The sequence below is a fragment of the Tiliqua scincoides genome, chromosome 1 (assembly GCF_035046505.1).
Source record: "Tiliqua scincoides isolate rTilSci1 chromosome 1, rTilSci1.hap2, whole genome shotgun sequence".
Taxonomy (NCBI): Eukaryota; Metazoa; Chordata; class Lepidosauria; order Squamata; family Scincidae; genus Tiliqua; species Tiliqua scincoides.
The window spans coordinates 53761813-53788793 of record NC_089821.1 but is presented as its reverse complement, the minus strand read 5'-3'; the positions used below and the strand labels follow the sequence as shown (position 1 = coordinate 53788793).

At 42.0% G+C, this 26981-nt stretch overlaps 1 protein-coding gene across 1 annotated transcript in view; it reads right to left on the bottom strand.

Annotated features, from left to right (window-relative positions):
• The window catches only part of PTPRJ (protein tyrosine phosphatase receptor type J), a 112964-nt gene that overhangs the window by 50839 nt on the left and 35144 nt on the right, over nt 1-26981 (bottom strand). The window contains exons 2-4 of the mRNA XM_066609649.1: nt 5830-5848; nt 4792-5007; nt 1658-1924 (exon numbers count right to left, since the gene is read on the bottom strand). Coding sequence (XP_066465746.1) covers nt 1658-1924; nt 4792-5007; nt 5830-5848 — 502 coding nt within the window. The remainder of the gene's footprint in view (nt 1-1657; nt 1925-4791; nt 5008-5829; nt 5849-26981) is intronic.

Genomic DNA, 26981 nt, shown 5'->3' with positions numbered 1-26981 from the left:
GCTTCAATGTCAGTAAGTGTAAAGTCATGCACATTGGGGCAAAAAATCAAAACTTTAGATATAGGCTGATGGGTTCTGAGCTGTCTGTGACAGATCAGGAGAGAGATCTTGGGGTGGTGGTGGACAGGTCGATGAAAGTGTCGACCCAATGTGCGGCGGCAGTGAAGAAGGCCAATTCTATGCTTGGGATCATTAGGAAGGGTATTGAGAACAAAATGGCTAATATTATAATGCCGTTGTACAAATCGATGGTAAGGCCACACCTGGAGTATTGTGTCCAGTTCTGGTCGCCGCATCTCAAAAAAGACATAGTGGAAATGGAAAAGGTGCAAAGGAGAGCGACTAAGCTGATTACGGGGCTGGGGCACCTTCCTTATGAGGAAAGGCTACGGCGTTTGGGCCTCTTCAGCCTAGAAAAGAGACGCTTGAGGGGGGACATGATTGAGACATACAAAATTATGCAGGGGATGGACAGAGTGGATAGGGAGATGCTCTTTACACTCTCACATAATACCAGAACCAGGGGACATCCACTAAAATTGAGTGTTGGGCGGGTTAGGACAGACAAAAGAAAATATTTCTTTACTCAGCGCGTGGTCGGTCTGTGGAACTCCTTGCCACAGGATGTGGTGCTGGCGTCTAGCCTAGACGCCTTTAAAAGGGGATTGGACGAGTTTCTGGAGGAAAAATCCATTATGGGGTACAAGCCATGATGTGTATGCGCAACCTCCTGATTTTAGGAATGGGTTAAGTCAGAATGCCAGATGTAGGGGAGAGCACCAGGACGAGGTCTCTTGTTATCTGGTGTGCTCCCTGGGGCATTTGGTGGGCCGCTGTGAGATACAGGAAGCTGGACTAGATGGGCCTATGGCCTGATCCAGTGGGGCTGTTCTTATGTTCTTATGTTGTTTTAGCATCAATTTCTTTGTCATTTTACACAGATACTTGGAGTCAGGCCTGCTTCAGTCTTGTGAGGACATTTACATATTGGGAATACACTGAATTACAAACTGGTGACATCGTGACTAGACACCTGGGCTGGTCACCTAGACCAGACTAGTGACTGGTGACTAGACACCGTTGAGTATATTAATTAACAAACCTGAGAAACAATTTCATTCTTTGGGTCTCTGAGTTTCATCACTGATAATGGTGATGATAATAATTTCAAAACTTACTTGCATAAATGTCAGTGCTACGCAGCTCTCCTGCAGTGCAGTTGAAAGAAAAGAAGGAAAGAAGAAAATGGAAAAAAAGAACCTTGGCTAGCTAAGAAAAAGAACACTGAACCTGCAAGAGCTCAGTGCAACACAACGTGCTCCTAGCAGAAGCAGCACTGGTCTGGGGGTTGAATGCTCTCAGGAAGAGGAGGTGTCCCTCAACTCTGGCAGTGGAGGGCCATTCCTAGAGTCAGGAATGTTCCCTTTCCTCTACCAGAGAAATGTAAAACTTCTGTGTTGATTGCACTGGAGGGAATTCTGGGAGACATGAATTCAAATTCCACCTCAACGGATTTGATAAGTGGTTTCAGGCAAGGAATTTCCTTTCAGGTCTTGTGCTGAAGAGAACATACAAGATAAAGATGGCAAGTTGCCTTGCACATGAAGCACCGCTATTGAAATAACAATAAGAAGATGATGAACATTTTATGACTTACTTGTATAGGTGCTGTTGATCTGTGGTTCCCCTGTGGTGACATTATCTCCTGCTTGTGGAGATACACTAAAGTTATAGAGGGTGCCTGGATCAAGTCCTTCAATAGTGACGACTTTGTCTCGGGATGTCACATTCTTCAGATTTCCATTTTGTGTATACAACACTACGTAAGAGTACTCAGAAGACACTTTATCATAATTTTCCCAACTTAAAGTTACTCTAGTTGTAGTAACATCTACAACCTGGAGGTCTGAGACAGGACTTGGTTCTGCAGGGAACAAAAAACCACAAAAATAAAAATGCGACACAAAGATGTGACACAATAAGACTAAATAATGCAGGAAGTACCAAAAAGCTATTCATTGACAACATGAAAACCTGTTCAAAATATAAGCAAAGCCCAAACACCATAATTGTTACTTGCTACTGGACACACTGAGATGAGTACAACATTCCAGGTTGTATGTCATTAATTACAGCACCAGTGTCCTTAGCGCTAACTAAACTTTAGATCAGTATTTTCAACAAGTGTGCAGTGGCACATTGGTGAGCCATGAGTGGTCCACAGGTGTGCCACAGGAGTTCGAGGGTGGATCATTTGTTAGTATCGCTTATTGGGGGATGTGAGACACCCACTGGCAGCATGGTGTGCTTTGACAATTGTCAAAAAACTGATGGTGTGCCTTGACAATTTTAGCACCTTGTTAGTGTGCCATGAGATGAGAAAGGTTGAAAATCACTGATTTAGATGGTTCTGTCAGAAATCTCTTAAAAATATAGGGCACTTACAGCCCAATCCTATCCACAATTTTCTGGGAGTAAGCCCCATTGACTCTAATGGGACTTACTTCCAAGTAGACATGCATAGGATTGGGCTGTTAAGAGTCCAATCCTATCCAATTTTCCAGTGCCGGTGCTGCTGTGCCTATGGGGTATGCATTGCTTTCTGTGTTGGGGGTGCAGTCACAGAGGCCTCCTCAAAGTATGGGAACATTTGTTCCCTTACTCCGGGGCTGCATTGTGGTTGCACCGGTGCTGGAAAGTTGAATAGGATTGGGTTGGCTTTTGAAAAGTTTTTTTTCTGTTGACGTATAGACATTTTCATAACTAAAATTAATACAAAAGTTACTTAAATTTTACTAAGGTTATACTTTTAATTGTAATATATTCTGAAACCAAGTGAGCATGGTGAACATAAAATATAAAATAAATTATATATGCTGTACACAATTGCATTAATGATTTTAAGACTCGCTTATATAGATACTTCACTCTCCTTCAGTCTTGTTATCTTCTATTCATGCATCTATTTGTGACTGTACCAGGGTGCAAATACCAATTATTACATCAATACAGCAACGGGCACATTAGATACTGGCACATTCACAGTATATCCATAAGCAAAAAACAACAAGACTGAAGTAAATGCATCATGACAATTACATAAATGGCACCAAGAATAGTCATTTGGGGCAGTCACCAAGAAGGAACATTCCTGATCTGAGCACTTCAAAAAAGTGCTTCAACCCCCAGATAAATAGGTCTTAAGGCTAACTACAAGGTGCATTCAAAGTGTCCCAAATCGTGCAAGAACCAAGATAGATCTCGTGATCCTGCAAGAGCATGAGATTTGGGTGCAACGCCTTGGATCTAACGAGATTTTGTGAGATCCAAGTTGATGGTGCATGGGAGAAGAGGTAGGAGAGACTGGTGACCTCCTGCAGTGTCCCTGTGAGTGCACTGCAACAACCTAAGTTGTCTCGACACATACTTTGGGAACCCCTGCATTAGATCCGTGGAAGAAAGTGTTTGTAGCTTCAGCTGTTATACTGTAGTGACTAAGAGACTGCGCTGCAAATCAGGATTTTTGCAGTTCAAATTTCACTTCACCATGAGTTCATTAGCTGGCCTTAGGCAAGTCACTCCTCATCAGCCTTGGTGACAATTTGGGAATAACAGATACTTGCTTTACAAGGCTTACCTAAGAATTGCATCCAAACAATGCAGGTGAAGCACTCTCCATACTCAAACAAACTACATAAATGCTAAGTATTACTGCTCAAGTAAATGCTATTTGTAGGATATTGTAAGAATGAGATAATCTCCCACCCTGATGATGCCAGATGGCTGTAAACTATGTGGCAGCAGAGACGGGGTATGGAGCGGTGAGTTCAGTACTTTACACTTCATATGAAACAGAGAGTCAATCCAGAAGACATTTCTGCAAGTCATTTGACAAGCATAATAAGCAGTCTACTCAAGTAAGCAATGCGATGTGGCTGTGTCAAAACAGGCATGAGATCACAGTTCTTCCAAGAAACAAATGTGACACATTTTCCTTTCCAGAAAGGGTAGCTGTATTATCCTCCAAGAACTTATGACAGGAATATGGCACTTCTTAAACTAGTAAACCATTTGTGTGAGTAGTTATTTCTACAGATCATGTACCAGACATGTTGCTGGGGGGAAGAATCCCAGGTGTATGGGAAACTCAAGTGCTTTAGAAGTAATTTCCTCTTGATTTAAATGCAAAAAAAGATACTTCCATAGGTTGTGTATCCCTTATCTGAAGTGCTTGGAACTGGAAGTGTTTTGGATTTCAGATTTTTCTGGATTTGGGAATATTTGCATAACCACAAAGAGCTACCATCAAAATGGGATAGGATCCAAGTTTAAATGCATGTTAGTCTTGGCACTATGTGGGGCATCATAGCCAAGGATCATTCACCTAGAGATATCTTTCAAACACAAGGTCTTATGTAGGCAAAGAGGCAACCAGCCACTGGCATGTGTGGTGCTGTCCATCCCCAGTGTGGGTGAGGCCCTCTCGGCATGCCCCTTTCTATCACTCCCAGGAAGGCTGCCCACTCGACTGTCTTTTGTGCCACCCACACTGCCTTCTGGGTTTCAGCCACCCAGTGTGGCTGGCTTCCTTGGTCAGACAGTGCCCTAGCACATGCTTTGTGCTATGCCAGCCAGTGCTCACAACCCGTTACATGAAGTCACATGACAGCGATCAAAAAATTCCAGATTTCTGAGCATTCCAGTTTTCAGAATTCTGGATAAGGGATAATCAACTTAGAATTTCCTTAGAGGTCATACAGGAGTCATGCTTCTCTCTTGCAACTTGCTTACCTGTTGTAATGATTTTGCAACATGTTCCATTAGAAATATTAAAATAAAGAGTATACAGTGTGCCAGGATCACTATTAAATACTGTATCATCTCTCAAATGGTCAGCCAGTGTTCCATTTGCTGAAGTTACATTATATATCACACTGTTGGAAGGTAATTGGACTTGGATTTCATTTCTTGTTGCTGTTATGTTTACCAAATCACATTCATTGTCACCTACAGAGAAAAAGATGTTATTAAGGCGCCAACAGCTACATATCCATATAAAATTAATTTTTCACTCCTACATATAGTATATTTACTACTCAGGATGAGAAGACAGCCTTTGGCCCTTTCACGGGTTATGAAACTGTGTTGAATGTCATGGGGAAGGGGCAGACAGTAGCCCTCTAATTCTTGACTTAGGGCCAAGAAATGATAAGAGACAGGATCCAATCTAGAACTGATGCTATATACAAGGACACTTGCAAGCCACTGTTGCAGGAGAAGCAGAGTCCTGGATAACCAAGTTATGCAGTATCCACAGCGATTTTCCATTGCTAGGAACAAAGAAAAGTTTCTACAAATCCTGAGATGTGCACAGTTTGCTTAAGAAGGCAGAAGCTGTTGTCATTGCAGCAGTATAAGCCTTTGTACACGTAACAGAACCATGCAAATCTGTAGGAAGGGGATGTACATTCTTTAGGAGAATGAGTTTCCAGCTAGCATACCTTTTAATATTAGTAAGCCTGTTAATATGAAAAAGCTACAGCTATTATGCTGACTAACACCTCTGCTTTTGGGAGCTCTCTGGGAAAGTAAAGAGCTTCTGCTCATGCAAGAAGGTGGACGCACTAGTCAGAATATTAACCACAAGAAGCAACAAGTCTAATGCACAAATATGCATTCCTAGACTGGATAAGGAGGTAAGGTAGAGAGGAGAGTGTTAGGGGAACTTATTAAATATCAGTTATACAGCTATGTTAGGATTTGTTTGTGTTAATTTGTGATTACATAGGAAACTGAAGGTGACTGGAGACAAAAGAGAACAGTACTTACAAAGAGCAGCAACTTTTATCTGTTTAAGAAAAAAAGGAGAAAAACATTAGAACAGTGAATCCCAAACCATTTGGACATATGTGTGTGCTGTTGATGATGTACCTCTGGATCAAGGTGACAACTATGCTACCAGTACAGCAAGAGAATAACTTTATTAGGGCTGCAATCCTATGCACATTTACCTGGGAGTAAGCCCCATTGAATACACTGGAACTTACTACTTAGTAAATATGCACAGCATTATGTTATGAGAGCAGAAATGTACCTAGCATGCCAGAGCTCCAGACATGTCAGCCAAGATGTGACTGACCTAACGTAACAGTAATTAATATCATCATATATAACACCACCATGGTCTGCAAAGACAATATAACTGAAAAAATCAAGGAATAAAAGAAACTCCTATTATCCTCTTTAATGTGACGTGAGCTTGGACAGGCCATAATCATTGCAACGTACATCTCTCTCATTCCCTTGAGCACACTCATAAAAGTGCTGACATATGCAAAAAAATGAAAACACTGAGAAACAATGAGAAGAGGAGATGGCCCACACAGGAGATAAAGAAATGCAGAAGAAGGGAGAGTATAGCAGGACACATAGTTTGGGAAATGCAGCACAATGCAGCAAAGAGAAACAGGGAGTGCACAGACATGCCCCGGAAGTGACTTCTGGGTCATACACCATTTTATTCTGCAGATTCCCAACATCAGAGGGCCCCTGACCCACCAAAAATCGGGCTGCGACCCTCCAGTGGGTCACGACTCACACTTTGGGAAACACTGCTCTAGCAAACAATTTGAGCCCATTGCTATTGCCCCTCTTTTTAAAATATTAAAATCTAGATACTCCTGATACTGAATTCAAATCATATTTGCATTTCTAAATGCTGTCCTGTAAATACAAACACTTTGAATTTAAAAAAAAAAAACACTGGCAGAATCTGCTTTCTCTACACACTTCAGTTTCCATTCATAGCAATATTTCTTCCTGATTACATCATTTCAAAAGAAAAAATCATGAAGATAAACAACTACTTTGTGAAAAGGACATTTTGTGTGTCCACGCACTTGTTTATTACTTACACATACAGTGCGTTCTTCATCTTTCAGAAATCACACATAAGAAATGAGGACACCTCAAACTTAAGTATTCAATGTGCATGTCCTTTTTTGTAATACTGATTCAGGCTCACCACTAGAGGTCACAATGAAACCACAAATATTATGTGCTGATCATTAACAATATCCTATTTATACCAGGCTTTATCAACCAACTGACATGACATTTTGCTGAGTTGCCTTCAGAATTTGGCAAAGGCAAGAGAATCAGTGTTTTTACTGATTCCTTTCCTTCCTCTGCAGGCATTCACAGAGGATAATGTAGGACAATTTTTCTTCTGCCTCTTAGATTTGTTTCAGATGCAATTTCACAGGGTTTTGAGCCCAATCCTATACATGTCGACTCAGAAGTAAGTCCCATTATAATCAATGGGGCTTACTCCTAGGTAAGTGTGGGTCCGATTGCAGCCTTAGTCTTATTCCCCTCCACCACACACACACAATGTTGTTTGGACAGTAGCTTTAGTGGACCATAAAGTTTGTAATATGCAGATGACTCTCAGGTCAATTTATCATTCAGATCAGATCCAGCAGCTCAGGTAAGTAGCTGGTTGATGTTTACCCACTAAAAAGATCTTTTCATTCAGAATCCTTACCTATATCTGAATGGGGAAGTAGTACGTAGTAACAGGTCAGGGAGTTTCCACAGTACCTTGCACTGCCATCTAGTGGCAATGAAAAAGAAATCCTGCCCTGCAGCAGCAGCAGCAATATCAACAGCAGACCAACTTTACAGGGAACAGGTGTTCATTCTCCCACAGGCAGAAGTGGCTGTTCTAGTTGCAAAAGGGATGGGTGAAGCTTGTGCTGCAAAGCTATTCCTTCTGAAGATCCACTGCATAAGAAATACATACTGTGCAACTGGCACTGAATCAAGACAGCACTTACATTGCATAAGCTTGTTTTGTAAATTGGGAAGCACCCACTGGTTGCCTTTTAGAGCTATTGGGCCTTTGCCATGATTTCCCAGGGAGTTCTAACTATGCCTGAACTTCGTGGCATTTCAGAGACAATTGAAGGCTCTTGTCATGAACTTATTTTACTCCCTGCTCTACAAATATGCCTTAATAGGAATAGCTTTCACTTGATTTCAGTGCATTGCAGTATGCTGTGTTTTTTACAGCAGAGCTTTATGGTGTGTTTGGCCTACTCTTGATTTAAAATATAAATGATTTTTATTCAAAATAAACGTTTAACAAATGAGGCATAAGGTGTAGACTTTGAAAAAAAAACTTCTATTCAAGAACATCCTGCATAGTATGTGCTTATGTGAAACATCACTCCAACACTTAAAGAAAGCTCATTGTGCCCTTAACATAGAATAATGGGCAGGAGGTCTGGTCTAGAGGGTAGAGCCTCCGTCTGCCTGAAGATAACATCCACAAGGTCGCCAGTTCGAGGCCACCGGCACCGTGCGACCTTGGAGCAGCTGACAAGCTGAAGCCGAGCAATTCCATCTGCTCTGAGTGTGGGAGGATGGAGGCCAGAATGTGACGCCAGATCGGAATGAAACACCTTGAATGTAGTCGTTCTTGAAAGAAAGAACCTTCTTTGAAATTGTAAAAATTCCTATTTAATAGGGATGTAATAAAGCCTGCCTATGTAAACTGCCTTGAATAAAGTCTTGAATAAAGACCAAGAAAGGCGGTATATAAATACCTGTTGTTATTGTTATTGTTATTGTTATTATTAATGAAGCAAAGCCAGAAGAACCTGAAATAAAAGTAGCACTTATGAGTGCAATCCTGACCTCGCTGGAAATTCAAGAGAATCGTGCAACTTATGCCAAAAAGGGAGGAATTCCTCTATAGACTTCAAATAACCAACACTACTGTAAAACTTAACTATATGCAAATTATTTTATCCTTACCTATACTCCTTAATGAATATGCTACTGACATATCATATACTGAAAACAGAAACTATCTTTAACAAAGCTCCTATAGTAGCGAGATTGACAAAATCGGTTTCATCAAGGCTACTTTCACCATCATATCTACAGTACCCTTCCATGTGTGGAAAGTGCTTTATAATTCTTATCTCAATAAACTGAGGCTACTTCATGCTACAACCTCCTACGTGGAGGTAAAGGAGATATTTTAGGTTGCAGAAGCCTCAGCCATATTGTGTCATATGGTTCAAGTAGCCTCCTCTCAATTTCTATATTAAAAGCAGTCAGGTCAGCAGTCAGGTGGGTCCCACAAATTCCCAAGGTGGCAACCAGCCTATTTTCTTTACAAAATGTAACAAAAGTGTGTACGTGAATGTCTTCCCCTGGAAAGGAAGCAAGGCCCATGTGGCAAAATCAGGTGACTGCTGAGTTCTCAGAAAAATGTGGCAAACTTAAAAACAGACATTCAAGCAGCACAGTGAAGGTAATGCTGCCCTGTGCACTAACCAGCAAGTCTCTCCCTTCAGCAATGCTGATGAGTGTAGACCTTGCAGTAGTACTTGTGCCTGCACTTCACATATTGCAAAAGAAATACATATACCTTTCTCCCTATACAGAAACGGATCTCCGTATTAGAAAAGTTACATAGGAAGTGTTCCCAATTAGGTTTTTTATTAACTCATTTCTGCCCAGCCTACATGTATACTCATTTGATCCCTGTTGCATATATGCAGCTTTGGGCAGAAATAGCTTAAATGCAGTAAAAGAGGCTGGCAGACACCTGTCCTTTCTTTGGTAATCTCCACAAAGTGACTCTGGACCCACTGGTGGGAAGCAAGAGTCCCTTAAGTTGATCTTTGGGCTGCCAGTATTTGGGGGCTTGTGGCACGCTGCAGAAGGCCAAGTCAGCAGTTTCACTTCTGTATCCAATCTTGGAAATCATAAACAAACGTTAGTTGCTGGGTCCTCCCAGAGGTCAGGAATCACAATTTTAGCACACATTCTCTCTCTGAGTTCAAAATATGCAGGGGGAAAACAATCTAGTCACATGTCAAGATTCAGTCTTGAAACTTCCCCTCCCCCCCAAAAAAACAACAAAAGTTGCCCATGAACACAACCAGTTTTGCATCCAGTTTATCCTAACCTACAGCTATATCTGGCAATAAGTGTAAGTTGTTCATGGTTACTGTAAAAAGAAAACAGCATCATTGCAGTTTCTGAACTTTGCTAATAACAGCAAAAAAAAAACCTGAAAAAATTTGTGGAATTGAATTGTGGTTGCAATTCGATGCATACTTAAAAGATAAGTCTCATTAAACTCAGAAGGGACTCGCTTCCAAGCAAAGATGCTCAGTACAGTATTCCATTGTAACTGGAATTATCAGAAATTGGTGAAAACTTTTAAGTGTAGATTTATTAAATTCTTAGATGGGGAAAAACTGGATGAATCACTTGCTTTGATGAAGCAGTGTTAAAGGTACAACAGCAAGATATATTGTTTATTGACAGCTGTGACTAGTGGCAATTTACTTAATTATACATCTGCTACAATTTCAGTTGTTTCTGAAGAATTCCTACTGTTTGATTGCCAGCCACATTCTCTATTTTATGAGAAACCCATCACCAAAAACCTAAGCAAACAAGAACTGCAAGGTCTGGAAATTTGTATGGTTTTGTATGGAACTCATATTCCACCCCCACTCCCCCCAAATCTTTTCTGGCTATATGCAGATAGACTATTTTCTCTAATAGTCTATTTTCTACAGATTTAAAAAATTCAGAAAGAGCAGAAGAAACACAAAGAAATCTTCCAAACGGTACACAGAGCTGCTCAATCCAGGCAAGAATTACTGGAGAATAGTTGTCACAAATTACAGACATCTCAAGTGCTGATGACCTTATGACTCTTGCACATGCACCAGTTGAGCTGCATTTCCTTAATGATGTGTGGAGATGGAATCTGAGCAGGTATGTACTATAACAGAAGAAAACTCCACCTTTTGAAAATACAACCTACAAGTACGCCTAAGTATAAGGCAGAATGCTGTATGAGAGCCATTTCTCATTACGTATGAGTAGTAGCATCTTTTTTTTTTTTTTTTTAAAGCATTCGGATATATAAATTCCTTCATGGCTACTCACTCTGCCATCATTAGGCACCCACACACAATTCTTGGGAAAAATTGAGAAGACATTTAAAGTGGAATCCTTTACATGCCTACTCAGAAGCAAGCCCCACTGAGTTTAATGGAACTTACTCCCAGTTAACAGCCCGAGTCTATGCCAAGCAGCAGGAAGGACTTTCTGGATGGGGGGTGTGGGGGAAGGCGGAGGGAGGGTGGCTTAGAGCGGTTCATCTCCAGGAATGGAGATGGTGGCAGAAGCTGCTGCTGAATTCTATCCCCCCTTCTAGGTCTCAGAGCCTGACACTGGTCTCTTCAGTTCTGCACTAGCTAAATAGCTGGTGTAGCTCCAAGCTAAACCCATCAGGGTTGCCAGGACTCTACATGGGTTCAAAGGATCCAAAGTTCCTGGGAGACATCCGGCTGCTTTCCCAGCTCCACAAAATACTGGGATGGCTGTTTCTGTGTTGCCACACCACAGGTGTGGCCGCTGGGGATAAGATTGGGCCCTTAGTAAGTATACTGTCAGGGTTCACGTTGGTTCCCCTAGAAGAAGGGAGTAATAATCTCAGGGCTCTCAATAAGATCCAAACAAAAAGGAATATGGAACACAAGGTTTATTAGGATCCAGTTAGGTCCCCCCCAAGTTCTGTTCGATACTCTCTGCCAAAATCCCCGCTTCCTCAGGGGTTGTGAAATTCTTTTCTACCAATAGTCGTCGTATTTCTTCTGGTAAAATTGTAAAAAATTGTTCACTCTTAATAAGATAGAGTAAGTCTTCCCAAGTTTCCGCTTCTGCTCCTTTATCCACATATCACAAGACCAACCAAGTTGGTATATCACTTGTGGCCAAGGTTCTTGCAGCTTTCAATTCATTTTTACTGAGAAAAGTCAGAAGCATCTATACTACACATTTTGCAATGAGAAGCACATTTCAAAGGGAGAGGCAAGCTTTTGACTTCTTGCTTACTTCCCAAGGGCAACTGTGACATACTATAAATTTGCACTCAAATACTTAAGCATAATAATTTTTTATTGCTTGCCTCCTTTAAAAACTGCTTTAAAACTATGCGACAAGAAGCTGGTAGAGAGGAAGTGAAGACAAGATCAGACCATGCCACGTGGTCTAAGCAGAAGTGTACAGTTAGTAACTCCTTTGCTGTCCAGAACAGTTAGCCCCATTTGTTTATGCTGGGTTTTCCCCTCCCCTCCCCTCCCCTCCCATCCCATCCCATGCATACGATGGTTTAAAAGCTTATTATCTGCCTCACCTTTGGAAAATACAGGCAATCCATTTCATCAGCAGTTCATGTCATATTGCCAAGATGCCTTCAGGCAACTGACAATAAACTTCAAAATAATTTAGAAAGGAATGTAGAACATTTTTAAGAACTATGACTAAGAGCAAAAGTGCTTCTCATGGTTTTTCATTTGCCTACTTGATTTCACTGAAGGAGAATTTCACATCAACAGATGTGCCTTCATCATTAGTGACATGATCAGAATTCAAAGTGCCTAGACCTTCCGGAAGCAGAAGCCTAATTTTTGTTTTAAAAGGCCTTGCCAAATATACATGAAATAAACAGGAAGTATTTCCGATGAAACTTGGGAACAGCAAAAACTTCCAACTATCTTTCGGATGCTTGAACTAGAGTTATCAGATACAAAGGGGGACAGAGTGCCTATACCTCTAACCATTGTATAGAAGAGAGAGTGTTGGCAGGTGCCTTCCATGTTGAGCTGCACCTGCCAAAATTCCATCATCTATATACAATGGTTAAAGGTACAGACACTCTGTTTCCCTTTTTGTCAGGTAACCCTACCTCTAACCAATGCTTGCTCATTTGCCAAGAGCATCCAGAGCGTGATCATTATCCCAACTTTTTAGCCCTTGTGAAATGCAAATATCTCCCTCTGCTCTAAGGCAGTAGTTCCCAATCATTTTTGATGGGTGACTCCTCTTGACCTAAATGGGCCATTGGCCATGGGCTAAAATCCTATACAATGTATAGGGCTGCAGGGTTTTCATGAGGATTCCCTGCTCCCCTTGCTGGTTTCTGCAGTTCCCCAAGGAGCCACGACCCACAGTTTGGAACAACTGCTTTAAGGAAACCATGGCTTAGGACCAAGTGAGGCATAACCACAACTACAGTTATTACACTTGTTTCAACTCTTCCTCCAGTCAAAGACCAGCTATTGTGAACAGTCAGCTAATTTGTGTGATTCAAAGTCTGATATGGCCTCATCTGAGTGAAATTGCATGTCAAGGGTAAAACCTCAGGAAGATCAAGAACCAAATTCTCACTGCTTTAAATGAGTCTGGACTTCGGCCAAAGCATTTAATAAACCCAAATCTAAAATTAGGGGTATTCAACCTTGCTAACAGCAAGGTTAACCTAGAAGAAGATAATAACTGTAGGGAATTCATTGCTTTTATAGTCGGTTTTATCCTCCCCAATTCAAAATGGGGGGGGGGGGCTTTCACTTCATGAAGGACCACTGCTCCTGAACTGAAAACACTGTTTTCAGCAGAAGGAGATCACTATAAGTGGGACCACATGCTTTAAATTTATGTCAGAAAAAAAACCTGAAACAGCTGGCAGGCACTGTTGTGGGAAAAAAGTTTTATTACAGACAGAATATGACTTGTGGTATGTGTTGGTTCTTTGGAATGAGTATTCTAGAAACTTGACTGTTTCCTTCCTAAACTCATGGAATCCTTAATTAGTACAGATTGGGACATGGTGGAGATGCAGAGAGGACGGACAATGCAGTTTCACTTATAATATAAACAGTTTCAGAAGGAAACTAGGAGAGGTGGCTACTGGTGGGGAAGTTAGAATATCCCTTTAACACAAAACACCAAAGGCCCATCCCTGAACAAAGGAAACTAGCATTTCAGGGGCTTTAGCCCAACCTTCTCAACACACTTCTCAATACTAACATTCTATATGCAGTGAGTTTTAATTATATAGGGGAACATTTAAAGTGATATAGTCCATGAAAATAGCTGCACCATGTGTTTATATATTGATTGTGGAGCTTGGTGATTAGAAAGGTGAATAGTATTAAGGCCAAGAATAGATGATGATGAAGCATTACTTCAGCTCCACAAGTACAATCTGAGAGCATTGGCAGCCAATAGTGCGATCCTATACTAGCCTACTCAGAAGTAAGCCACATTGTGTGCAACAGGGTTCTGCAGCCCAAGCATCTAACCATTAAGAGAATAATCCTTATTCTAAATTCCAAACTCTGCCTGCACATTCCCAACACACTGCTGGTAATCACTGGGAAAAGAGGAGGATTGGATTGTGACCATGATGTGGGGAGAAAGTTTAGAAAGCTTCTCCAACTTAACACACCCATATATTTTGAGAAAGAATTTTCTAGGGAGATCCAATCATGCATATCCTGTGTAGCACCTAGATGCAAAAACAGTGAAGGAAAATTTCAATTACTAATTATACTAAAGAAACACTTGCACTGTCAGATCTTCAAAACACCAACTTATAAAACCAAACACACATGGAGACTGTAAGAATGAACATCTACATAGCTTGTAACTTCATGAGGTATAGCATGTCCATAGCACAATTTATATAATCTCATGTTTACTAAAAGTTGCTGTAGCTCTGTCTAAAAGTGGCATTTACTGCCACACTCTCTTTAAGACGAGGACATGTAGTCATATGGAACCTTATGTGCAAAATGTTACACACAAAGCATAAGAAGAGCCCTGCTGAATCAGGCCAAAGGCCCATCTAGTCTGGCTTCCTGTATCTCACAGTGGCAGACCAGATGCCTCAGGAAGCACACAAGACAATAAGAGATCTGTATCCTGTTGCCACTCCCTTGCACCTGGCATTCTGAGGTACTTCGAAAACGAGGATTGCACATACCCATCATGGTTTGTAACCTGTTGTGGACTTTTTTTTAAAGAACTCTGTCCAATCCCCTTTTAAAGGCATCTAGACCAGAACTCTGGCAGAACTAGGCCAGATGCCATCACTACATCCTGTGGCAAGGGGCTCCATAGACTAATCACATGCTGGGTAAAGAAATATTTTCTTTTGTTCTAACTCTCCCAACACTCAATTTTAGTGAATGTCCTCTGGTTCTGATGTTGTGTGAGAGGGAAAACATATCTCTATCCATCTCCTGCATAATTTTGTACATCTCAATCATGTCCCCCCTCAGGCACCTTTTTCTAGGTTAAAGAGCTCCAAACACTGTATCCTTTTCTCATAAGGGAGGTGCCCAGACTAATAATAATTTTGGTCACTCTCTTCTCAACTTTTCTAGTCCCACTATGTCCTTTTTGAGATGTGGTGACCAAAACTGGATGAAATACTCCAGATGTGGCCTCATCATCGATTTGTACAATGGCATTACAATATTTATTGTTTTATTCTCAATCCCTTTTAAAATTATTCCTTGCATAGAATTGGCCTTCTTCACCACTGCCACATGTTGCGTCAACACTTTCACTGAGCTGCCCACCAGCATCCCAAGCTCTCTCTCCTGAGCCGTCACAGACAGCGCAGAACCCATTAGCCTACATGTGAAGTTTTGGTTTTTTGTCCCAATGTGCATTACTTTACACTTACTTACACTGAAATGCATCTGTCAATTTGCTACCCATTCTCCTACTTCGGACGACCTGCCCTCTTTATTCCCTGACTTTGGAGTTCTCAGCAGCTTTTGAAGCCTGCCCTTTGGATCCAGTAGAAATTCTATCCAAACAATATTGTAAGAATGCTCACTCCAAGCATCATCAATACTTTCTTTGTACATACAGGTGGGGCCGCCTTATCAGTGAATTCTATATCCCAGATCTGGATCAGCGCAGGTCCCCAGGAAACCAGAAATTTAGTGTTTATTTTTTTTTGGGGGGGGGGGGGCTGAAATGGCCATTTTGAAATCCACAGAGGCCATTGGCTAATGCATATGGTCTCTGCAGGCTTCAGAAAGTACAGCTCCAGTCACTTCCCGAGGGCTTAAAGGGGCCAAAACAGCAAATTTCATTATCTGTGGTTTTCGGTATGCACAGAGGATCAGAGAACAGATTCCCTGTGGATACTGAGGCCCCACCTGCATGTCTAGTGATTTGGTATTTATCCACAGTAGCAGACAACAGTATGAATTGTAACTCCAGTAAATACAGACCACTCCATAGATTCCAATGCACCAAGTTTCATACAAAAACGAACAACATGATATGCTGATTTTCAGGCATAATTTGCTATCTTTTAGGCAGTTGCTTGCCTAATCAAGCAAAGCTTTACTCAGCTTGGGTCGGATGGCCTAGCGGCCTACTTAATTTTGGTGGTTTGTTTGAAAAGAATGGGCTAAGCACTAGTTCTGCACATATCTTTCCTGCCATTATCTGTGCCAACGTCCTCTTCCTAATCACCGATATTTGAGAGATGTGCCCCACAGACATGCCCCTAGGATTCAACCATAGAAATGTTTAAAAACTCTATGGAGCGGCAAGAAGGAACTGTAAAAAATAATTGCGAAGTTCCTCCAGGCATGCTATTCTGCCCTGCAGATTAGTCAGTCCCAAGCTCTTTCAGCACTAGTCATTATTTCCCTCCAGTCAAGATTGGGGAGTCTCTCCCACACAAGTCAGACAGGCTGGAGTATCTGTTGGTGACAGGATTCTTAGCACAGGTCAATAAAATGAACATACTGTTATGCTTAATTTGCTATGGCATTTGTGCATACAGCATACAGTTTTTAAACATGTTTTAAAAATACAGTGCCAGCCAACCAAATAGGGAAGGAGAAATTCTTTTCATGTAAAGTACTAGTTTTCAACTGCAACTGAAAAAAACAAAAACAAAAAATGATCTGAATGGGCTTCTATAATTTTAGCTGGTTGCTACCAAAAAGAATTCATTTGGGTATGACAGAAATTAATATCAGAAAGAGGTGTTGTGTGCCTATATACTTGCATGTGCTCTCTCCCTCCCTCTCTCCCCCTCACACACACAAACACACACACACCCTAAAATTTCATTCTGTTTTTCCATTTATGAAGTTTCAATCTGTGATACGGACGAGTCTGTGGAACAGAAAGTACAAAGCCCATTCATTTCCTGTCACCCCTCACATTCCATGCTATCCAGAACACCACATAGTAGAGAAAAGGGCAGACTAATGGTTGAGTAATAAAGATTTCAGGGGCTGGATACAGCCCACAGGAGGCCAGCTGATATATCCCACATGGGATCCAAATGGAAGTTCATACTGGAAGTTCAAAAAATGCATGCCACAGACCAGAAACTTGGTGACCCCACAGCTCATACTCATGCCTTCAACAGATACCACTTTTAAAAACAAAAAAATTAGGGGGCAGGAAAGAGAATCAACAATCCTTTAAATCTAGTTGTTCTCCAAATATATCTTTACAAACTTGCTTCAGTCAATGAAACAAATGGCCCAAATCTCTGCAAGTGCTACTAACAACTCATTTGGACATTCAAAAAGAGAATGTTTTAGAAGTTTCATACTGTTTTTCTAAATCTGAAAAGTTCTAAATCTGTATTTCTCAACTTTACTTTCAAGTGTGGACCCACAGATCTCTCTGCTGTGGAATGTATGTGCTTCTGAGGTCATCTTGAGAATCTCAGTGCAGGAGTGTCCTGCAAGTGTCATAACTCCCTTTGAAGTATATGAACAAGATCATATCCCAGAGGTTTACAGACTGGGGCATTGTGACGCCCCAGCCTGACGACCCTGGTCTCTTTCCCCTTAAGGGGTGGGGGCAGCTAGGAGGCAGGGAAGAAGCAGTGGCGCGATCCCCAGGATTGCACCGCTCAGGGGGCTGCAGGGGCTTGGCTGTACTTACCAGAGCCTCCTGCAGCCTCCCGGGGGTGCGGGGAGCCCTGCGTGACTGACTGCAGGGCTCCCCGATGCTTCCAAAGTGAAAGCTGGGTGATCGCACCCTGCCTCTGCTAAACCGGAAGTGGAGCGTGATTGCTCCACTTTCACTTCTGCTGACCTGGAGAGCCCTGCAGAAGCTCGCGCAAGGCTCCCAGCACCCCAGGAAGGTTGCTGCAGGGACTGGTGAGTACACCCCAGTCACTGCAGCCCCCCTGAGTGGCGCAATCCTGGGGATCGCGTCGCTGCCTTCCCCCCACCCCTGCTGCCTCCCCCCTGCCCCCACAAGGACTTACTGCAGGTTTCAAACTCCGGAAGAGTTTGAAAACCGCAGTCATACCCTTTTACTTAGAGTTAATTGGTAGAGAATGGCCCAATATTACTCGGAGCCAACACAAGATATGCATGGCCACTGCTGTGCTGGCTTCAGCTTTCCACAGGCTGTCCTGGGGAGAGTGGCTGGGCAAAAGAGGTAACACACTTCTGTGTTACTCCCAAAGGGTCCCCTGTGGAATTCTTCAGACCTATGCTAGCTCTTTTGCAGGTGCAGCTTTGAGAAGTATGCTGGGAGTGACTGTGGTTGAGGACAGGGGTTTGGGATATGGTGGATGTCAGTGCTGTGCCAACCTGCCCTGCTCCAATCTCTGCTCCTCTACCAGCAGAACCCTGTCAGCAGCCTGTCTGTATTGCACTGCTTGGCTTTCCAATTGCTGCACTGGGAGCAGTGAGGCACAGACCAGCAGAGGTTGCCATGCCAGCAGTGTCCCCATTGTACCTGGTGGTATGACAGCACAATGGGCTCATGTGATTGGGCTGTAAATCTCTTCCAGTTTCATATTCACAATTAACACAAAATGGAATTTATCAACGCTCCACTCATGTGCATGTAACAGAAGGACAAGGAAAGAAGTTACCTTTTTACCATTAATTAACTATCTTGACTGTACAGGTGGGCCCCCATATCCACAGATCCAGTATCCACTGATCCAGTGATCCACTGGTGCGAATCTGCCTCCCCCAGCGCCCATTACACACACCTTTTATTTTTGTAGTCACACTTGCAGTGCAAGTGTTCTTGTTTCACTTTCTTGCTAAACTGAAGAACTGAGCATGCAGGCAACCAGCCTGTGCACTAGAGGGAGACTAACTGCTTTCTGTTCATGTTCAGTTAGTTTCCAGAATGCAGGCTCTGTTCTTCCATTTAGCAAGAAGGTAAGGCAAGAAACATGCTATAAGCGTGACTACAAAAGTAAAAGGTATATATAATAAGTGTATGTGGGGCCCTATTTATATACCATCCCTTCATATTTGCAGTTTCCAATAACTGTGTGGGGAACAGGAACACATCCTCCACACAGGCCACACCTGTATGTACTAAAGAGTTGCCCACACACACTGAGTAAGAAATCAACATGTAATAAGCCAAAGTTAAGTCGTTTTAAGTCATAAATTCCACTGCTGGGAATTAAGCAAATGCTTAACTATTCCATTGAAATAAAGGAGATAAAACACTGATTTAAAATATTAAGAAGAAGACATACAGCAGGAGTGGGACCACTCCAGCTATCCTTCATTCCTTACGAAAGAAGGAAATACGAAAAACCTATTATACAAACTAAGCATGTATAGACTGTCCGCACAATGGATAACTTCTGGAAAGGATAGCATTCTTGATAGCACTTGAAGAGCTTACCTGTGGAGCCTTACCTAGGGTCTTTCACACATTACAGCCAATGCAAATAAATGACAGAACAAGAGCAGGGAAAGGGAGCACAATCCTGCTCCCTGCTCCATGCAGGTTCAGTGTAATGCGTGATGAGAAGCACTTGGTTTGGCTGGGTCAGGCTCTAAGTGAGCTTGATTGATCAAAAGCAGACAGATCTCATGTACAAATAAAACCCTATAGCTTAATGTAAAGTTGCAAATAAGATACCAGGCACAAAGGCTAACTAAAGTGATATGTGCCGTCTAGACTGAAAATCCTGTACAGCCCCCCAAAATGAAAGGAAGTCCCAGGTTTCAGTTAAATCTCCAAGACAGAAAAGCAGCTTTCAACTGGCATTTGAGGCATTTGTCATTTAGCAGTTTCAAGACACACCCCTAAGGTAGCCACAGCCCAATGTCATTCTACTGGCTCTGTGCTCCCAGATTTCAGATATCCATAGATTATCCTCCTTTCCTTCCACACTTTGTTATTAAGAGAGCTCATTGTGATTCTTTTGAACACTTATTTAAGCAGCAGATTTATATCACAGGTTTATAAAACAGTGGCTCTATTAGCCTGAAAGTGTTTTTTAAAATCAAGCCAGAATGAAGACTTATTTTGAATTTACTCAATTAAATATATTACTTCAATAAATCACCAATCAACTTTTAAAAACTGAGATTAAGGATGAAGCCAGATTTACAATCTAAAGTATAGTGGATTTAGGGCCCAAGCCTATCTAACTTTTCAGCACTGGTGCAGCTGCAATGCAGCCCCAACATAAGGGAACAAATATTTCCATATCTTGAGGAGGCCTCTGTGATTACTTTCCCACCACAGGATGCAGTGCATGCCCCACTGGATAGGATTGGGCCCACAGTTTCATCAGACACTGCCTTGAAAATGAATAATCCGAATGTAGTCACTCAAAATAAATGCCAGAAAAGGCATTTTTCACACTTGAGAAGGTTTGCCTCTCTTCTGCCCAAGTTTGTCTAAGTGACTGTGCAGTGGACAGTGTAAACCGACAATAAAGGATGAATATAAGACCCCCGCTCCATTTTACAGTGCACTCACTTTATGATCAAATCACTTTACAATGCATTCTCTTTACTAAAACAAGGTTCACTATATAATATGTTAATCACTTTACAATGGGTTCACAAGTGCTGCCAATAGGACACCACAGGTAATAGATAAGCCAATCAGCAATGTGAATGCAAGCATGTGGTAGTGTATTAGCCAATAGCAGCTTTTTAAACATCATGGCTGTGTGTCCGGAAGGAAGGATACAACCTTGTAATTTATGTTTTATAATTACAACATTGTGTAAACTGCTCCTAAAGAGCACAGGTTGCCCTTTTAAAGTCACTTATTAGAAAGGGAAACAGCTTTGTTCTGTGGCAGAAACTTCAACTTCTAAGGTTTGGAACAAATTATCAAAAAACAATGTGCTATTGGATTCTCATATTTTCACAATACAGTGGGGACTCTGGAATGGATTACCATCATAAAGCAGGGTACTAAAGTGGACTCCTGCTTTACTATTTTTTATGTGTATTATCTTCATATAAAAGGGACGGCTGAAGACAATTTGGAGATTGGGGGCAGATACCTGTGCCTAAATTGACCTTCTTAGGAAGGGAGTCTGAAGAATTGAGTCAAACAGAAGTGACAAGGGACAAGGTTCTACAGTGTATTGACAAATTAAACATTAACAAAACTAGATGGCACGCAGCCAAAAGTTCTTAAGGAACTCACATGTGAAATTGCTGATCTTCTAACAAAAATACGTATCTTGTCACTCTACCAGAGGACTGGAAGAGGGCCAATATAACACTGATATTTGACAAGTGATAGAGGGAGGATCTCGGAAAGTACAGGTTGGTCAGCTTAATATCTGTTCCGGGTAACAGGTAGAAGTGCAGCTAAAGATAAAATTATCTAACTTTGAGAACAGTGTTCTTCAACCTTGGGGTCATGACCCCGATGGGTTCATGAAGTCTCAGTTGTGGGGGTCGTAGCAATTTATGGGAATGAAATAGGTTGAAGACCACAGGACTAGAGAACTACCAGGTAAAGGAGACAGCATATGGTGTATCCCTTCCGGTACCAGGAGATTGTGCCCCAGTCTACCTACTTCGCAGTCATGAAATTATAGAGAACAGATCCTTTTGCATTATAGCACAGATTATAGCACAGATTAGCAGCTGACTAAAGAACAGTAAAAGTAGAGAGAAAAGTAAGAAGCAGGGTCCCTCAATGCCTCAATTGGCATTGTGCTTTGTAACTTGTTCATAAATGGTCTGGAATGAGGAGTAAATAACAAGGTGACCAAATCTGCAGATAACACCAAACGATTCAGGCTGGTAGAAACCAAAGCAGATTGTTAAATGCTCCAAAAGAACCTCTCCCAACTTGTTGAAAGCATAACTAAGTGGCAATTATGTTCTCACTCACTCACTCACTCACTCACTCACTCACTCACTCACTCACTCACTCACTCACTCAGCACCAAGCCACCTTGAGTGCCCTTAGTGGGGTATAAATTCTATAAATAAATAAATTTTAAAGAGGCTGTGGAGAGCATAAGCAACACAAGGAAATAAAAAGAAAATCCCAAATGTAAACTGGATTGCAGGGGGGGTGGGGGGTGGAAGATCTTTCTTCCGGTAGAATACTATGTTCTGACCCTTCCACGAACTCTAAATAACCAGCTCATAATTTCACAAAGCATTTGGAATGGAAAGCATGTTGCATGATGTTCAAGAATCTAAGCCTCTGCCTTGTTTTGTTAGGCAGCCAAATATAAGTTAAAGCAGAAGTATTTTTTAAAAGTGCTTTTGTTGACAGTGCAGTTTATGGACAATGTTGGAGAACTTTCCAACACGGAGTTTTAATAGTCTCTAAGAGAGAAGCACATAGAAGAAAAATACTGTACACAAGCTGTCAAAAAAATTATTACAGTCCTTGGCTTCAAGAGAAGAGATTTAGGGTGAGATAAGCATTTAAAATATTTTTAAAAGGACTTCTAAAAATGCACCACTAATCTCATCACTGAAGTTGAGAGAGCAGATAGAATAATCATTGTCACACAACTTAACAGACCCTGCAGTTCTGTTGTAATTGGGCTGCCACCTCCTTCTCACTTTGCAAAATGGATGCTTAGTGGACAAAAAAGGAAAATTCACTGCAATGATGCTCTAGAAAAGTGGGCCCCAGCCACATGGCAGCATTTTGGAAACAGCCAACTCTCCAATGAAAAGCCTTGGAGACAAGATAGGCATTCATAAATTATAGCACAGTAAAGCTCTTGCAATTTGGTCAGCAAGTTCAGTCCACTGTTCTGTTATGAATACGAGACTCATGGTTATCCGACTTTTCCCAAACAAAGTACAGAAAACAGGTGGCAGCATGGAAAAGTTTAGTGGCTGCTATGACACTTGCTATCACAATGAGTGGTCACTGACAGACTATCAGGTGAAATGGACTAAGTAACACACAGAACAAGCCAAGCATATGCAAAATTTACTCTTTGATTTCCAGGAACAGCTGAGGGCAAACACTTTAATACCAAGTGGCTAACAAAGGAACTAGCAAGAGCACAACAAAAGTTAACCCACATTCTACCAATTCTTAAGTATAACAGAAGGGCCATTTCTTGGGTGAGATTCTCTTCCATCTTGCGGCATACAGATGTCATTACCACACACAGAGGCACAGTTCAGATGTAAATGAGAACACAGTTTTCTGCTGTGGGAACCAACCTCTGCAAGTCATGGGCCACACACTCTGCCCTCTTTTGCAGGCAGGAGGGGGGAGAAGGAAAGCTTTCACTTTCAGTTTTAATTCAAACCTCAGTTAGGAAACATTTCTTGGGTGAAGACACAGTTTTAACAGTTACTGCTTTCCCTAACTGTGGTTTAGAGCAGGGGTGCTCAAACCCCGGCCCTGGGCCACTTGTGGCCCTCGAGGACTCCCAATCTGGCCCTCAAGGAACTTCCAGTCTCCAATGAGCCTCTGGCCCTCCAGAGACTTGCTGGAGCCCGCGCTGGCCTGATGCAACTACTCTCAGCGTGACGGACAACTGTTCGACCTCTCATGTGAGCTGTGGGACGAGGGCTCCCTCCACTGCTTGCTGTTTCACATCTGTGATGCAGCAGTGGCAGCAAAGGAAAGGCTGGTTTTGCTTTGTGCGAGGCCTTTTATAGGCCATGAGCTATTGTAAGACCTTCATTCATTCATATAAGTTCCATCTCTAATGTATTTATTTATGTAAATGTATTCAAATTTGAAATGTAAATTAATTCTTTTTTCCCTGGCCCCCGACAGAGTGTCAGAGAGATGATATGGCCCTCCTGCCAAAAAGTTTGGACACCCCTGGTTTAGAGTAACAGTCTGATCCTAGCAGTACGTTATGCCAGGCTGAATGCAGTGTTATGCCACCAGAATGAGCATTCCAGCGGCATAATGTGCTTTCCAGCCGTCACAAAAGGCAACACACCAGAGCTTGTGCTTTGGCCACTGCTGGGAGTGGCGAGTAGCCAGCCCCAGGAGCCAGGAAGGCTTTGGTCAAAGCTATTGTTCTCGGGCAAGACCAGACTCCAATATACATCTGAAAGTGGAATGCTGTATGCAATATGTGACCAAGAGCTCTGGTCAGAATGAAGAATGTAGCAGGCTGCTTCCTTGGTCAGCCTCAGCATACTCAGAGCACTGTCCTTTGAGGGGAAGAGAAGAACTTCCTCAGGAGATGGGACTTGCTCATGACAATCATCATACCTTTGACCTTGCTCCTGTGTTCACAATTGTGACTCTTCAGGGGAGTCTATGTTTTGTCAAGGTGTAATAGATCTGCTTTTGCAAACAACATTTTGTCTCTGAAAACTGGATATAATCAGACTAGCTGTGAAATTCTTTACTGTTTGAGGCAATTCAATGAAAGAGCTGTAATAATTAACTCTGCTAGCCAAACTCTTCTTCTTCTGGAACTTTGCTAAGGTGAGTGATGATCACATTAACCTTGTTTACATTCCAGTGAAACACACATGGAGGGGACTCTGCCTCGTTAAATGCCATTTAAAAGACCTAAGACAACAGACAAAAGGTATTCATTTGATAGAGTTCCATTTTCCTTGCATTAATTTCTTAGGGCAGTTGTCCTCAAAAGATTATATCCAGCTTTGACCATAGAAACAAACAGATGCCACATGTGAAGCATGATTCGGTACAGCAAGAACCTCCCAGTAGGACAAGTTCCTCTTCTATGTCTCAAAGGTCACATACTGAACATATCAGCAAGAGAAAGCAATCACTTTTGCAACAAGGTTTGCTGGGCAACTTAGTGGTCTTATTTGGGGTATGGGCTGTTTTCATTCATCTGACAAAGATCATCTTCAAAGTTAACAAATATGATGTCCATAGAAGCAGAAACTGCCCCATGAGGAAGAGGAGGAAAAGAAGAAAAGCCTGCAAGGCAAAGAACCACCATCACTATCTTCACCTGTGCATGCCTCCTGAGGCTCAGATTGTGCCCCTCAAAGCTCTAACTGTGAGGAGGAGGAAGAAAAAAGAAGCACCTCTTACCCCAGAAAGTTTGCCAGTTGAAGGGCAGGGTATAAATGCTTTAAAATTAAGCAGAAATATATGCTATCACCATTACTAAAAAGGGGGTAAATAACCTCTCCAACCAGCTTATTTTTCCAACATTGTTAAAGTCCTAGAGCAGGGGTGTCCAAAGTTTTTGGCAGGAGGGCCACATCATCTCTCTGACACTGTGTCAGGGGCCAAGGAAAAAAAAGAATTAATTTACATTTTAAATTTGAATAAATTTACATAAGTTTTCATAAATGAATACATTAAAGATGAACTTATATGAACGAATGAAGGTCTTGCAGTAGCTCAAGGCCTATAAAAGGCCTATAAAAGACTGGCCTTTCCTTTGCTGCTGCTACTGCATCACAGACGTGAAACAGTAAGCAGTGGAGGGAGCTCTCATCCCACAGCTCATGCGAGAGGTCAAACAGTTGCCCTCATGCTGACAGCAGTTGCGTTGGGCCAGTGTGGGCTCCAACAAATTTCCAGAGGGCCAGAGGCTCATTGGAGACTGGGGGCTTCCTGAGGGCCGCATTGAGAGGCCTCGAGGGCCGGAAGTGGCCCCAGGGCTGGGGTTTGGGCACCCCTGTCCTAGAGGAATTACCTCCCTGATGTTCAGTTTGAGGAGGCTTGTCCTTCTTTTAAAAATACATTTTTCAAAACAACAAAACTGAAAGCAAGAAGAACAGCAACCAAGATTAGTACTTAGTTATTGATTAACTCGCAGTCTGGTGAATATTTACTAAACACAGAAAAAAGCACAGGCTAGTATCTCCCAACAAGAATCTCTCTAGAGGAAACAGAACCTCACTGAATGTGTAAGGAACATTCCTCGTTGAAACTTCAAGGATACACCACACTTATGGTATAGCCTTCTGAAAGCAATCTATCTGCAGAGACATATAATAGCTAGGTTTGCCCTCACAGCTATTCTAGTTATGTCTCAGTGACTGTCATTCGCATGGCATAGTAAAGCATTTACCACGAGTTGTCTGTTCTTCTCATGCCCCCTGAAATTTCTTCCCTGTTTTCCTTTTCCCCTGCATTTGCATATACTGGGCAATGTTCAAGTCAGCTAGGCTGCCCTTTGGCACGGGTGCATCTACTTGCTTACTTGCATTCTGTAAGTGAGATATTCAAATATTCATTTGCCATCCATAGTTGCACTGTTGAGCCCCTCGCATGTTATGGGAATGCTCAGAAAAACAGGACAAGGGACAGGTCAAGGATAAAATCCTGCCCCCTAATTTAAGGTAGCCAACTCTTACTGAAGCTGTTTCTAGAGACTCTCCCCACCCCCCAACATTATGTAATTTTGAACATTCCTAGAGGCCCTGATTTGCTTTCTGTAGTCATCTGAAGATTGCTGCTGATTCCTGGAGACTCCTGGAGGGCTGGCATGGCAACCCCAACCCTATCATCACCCCAATGGCCACAGTCACAACAATCACATTGCCTTGCAACCTGAAGCGCAGAAGCACTCACTCTGCTCAAATTGGCTCAATACCATTGCCAACATTCAGAGATGCGTTCATGCACAGGATGTTCATCACAGCCTATAATTAGAATTTGTATTCTACTGCAGTCGTAGAATTATATACACTTATATAAAAATTTGCTTGGTCATAGTCAGAGGTGATGAGCAGTGTGATGAACAGATATAAGTTGGGAGCATAGTAAGGAATGAAGAGAATAGCAGCTTGAACTAAAATAGGTACACTAGTCAGTTTTTCTGTGAGTAGTGCTGCTCCTAGAAGATGAGTAGCTGTTCAGTGAGAACTTGTACTAAAAAACATCACTTTATGAAAGTACCTGAGATGCTTCTGCTC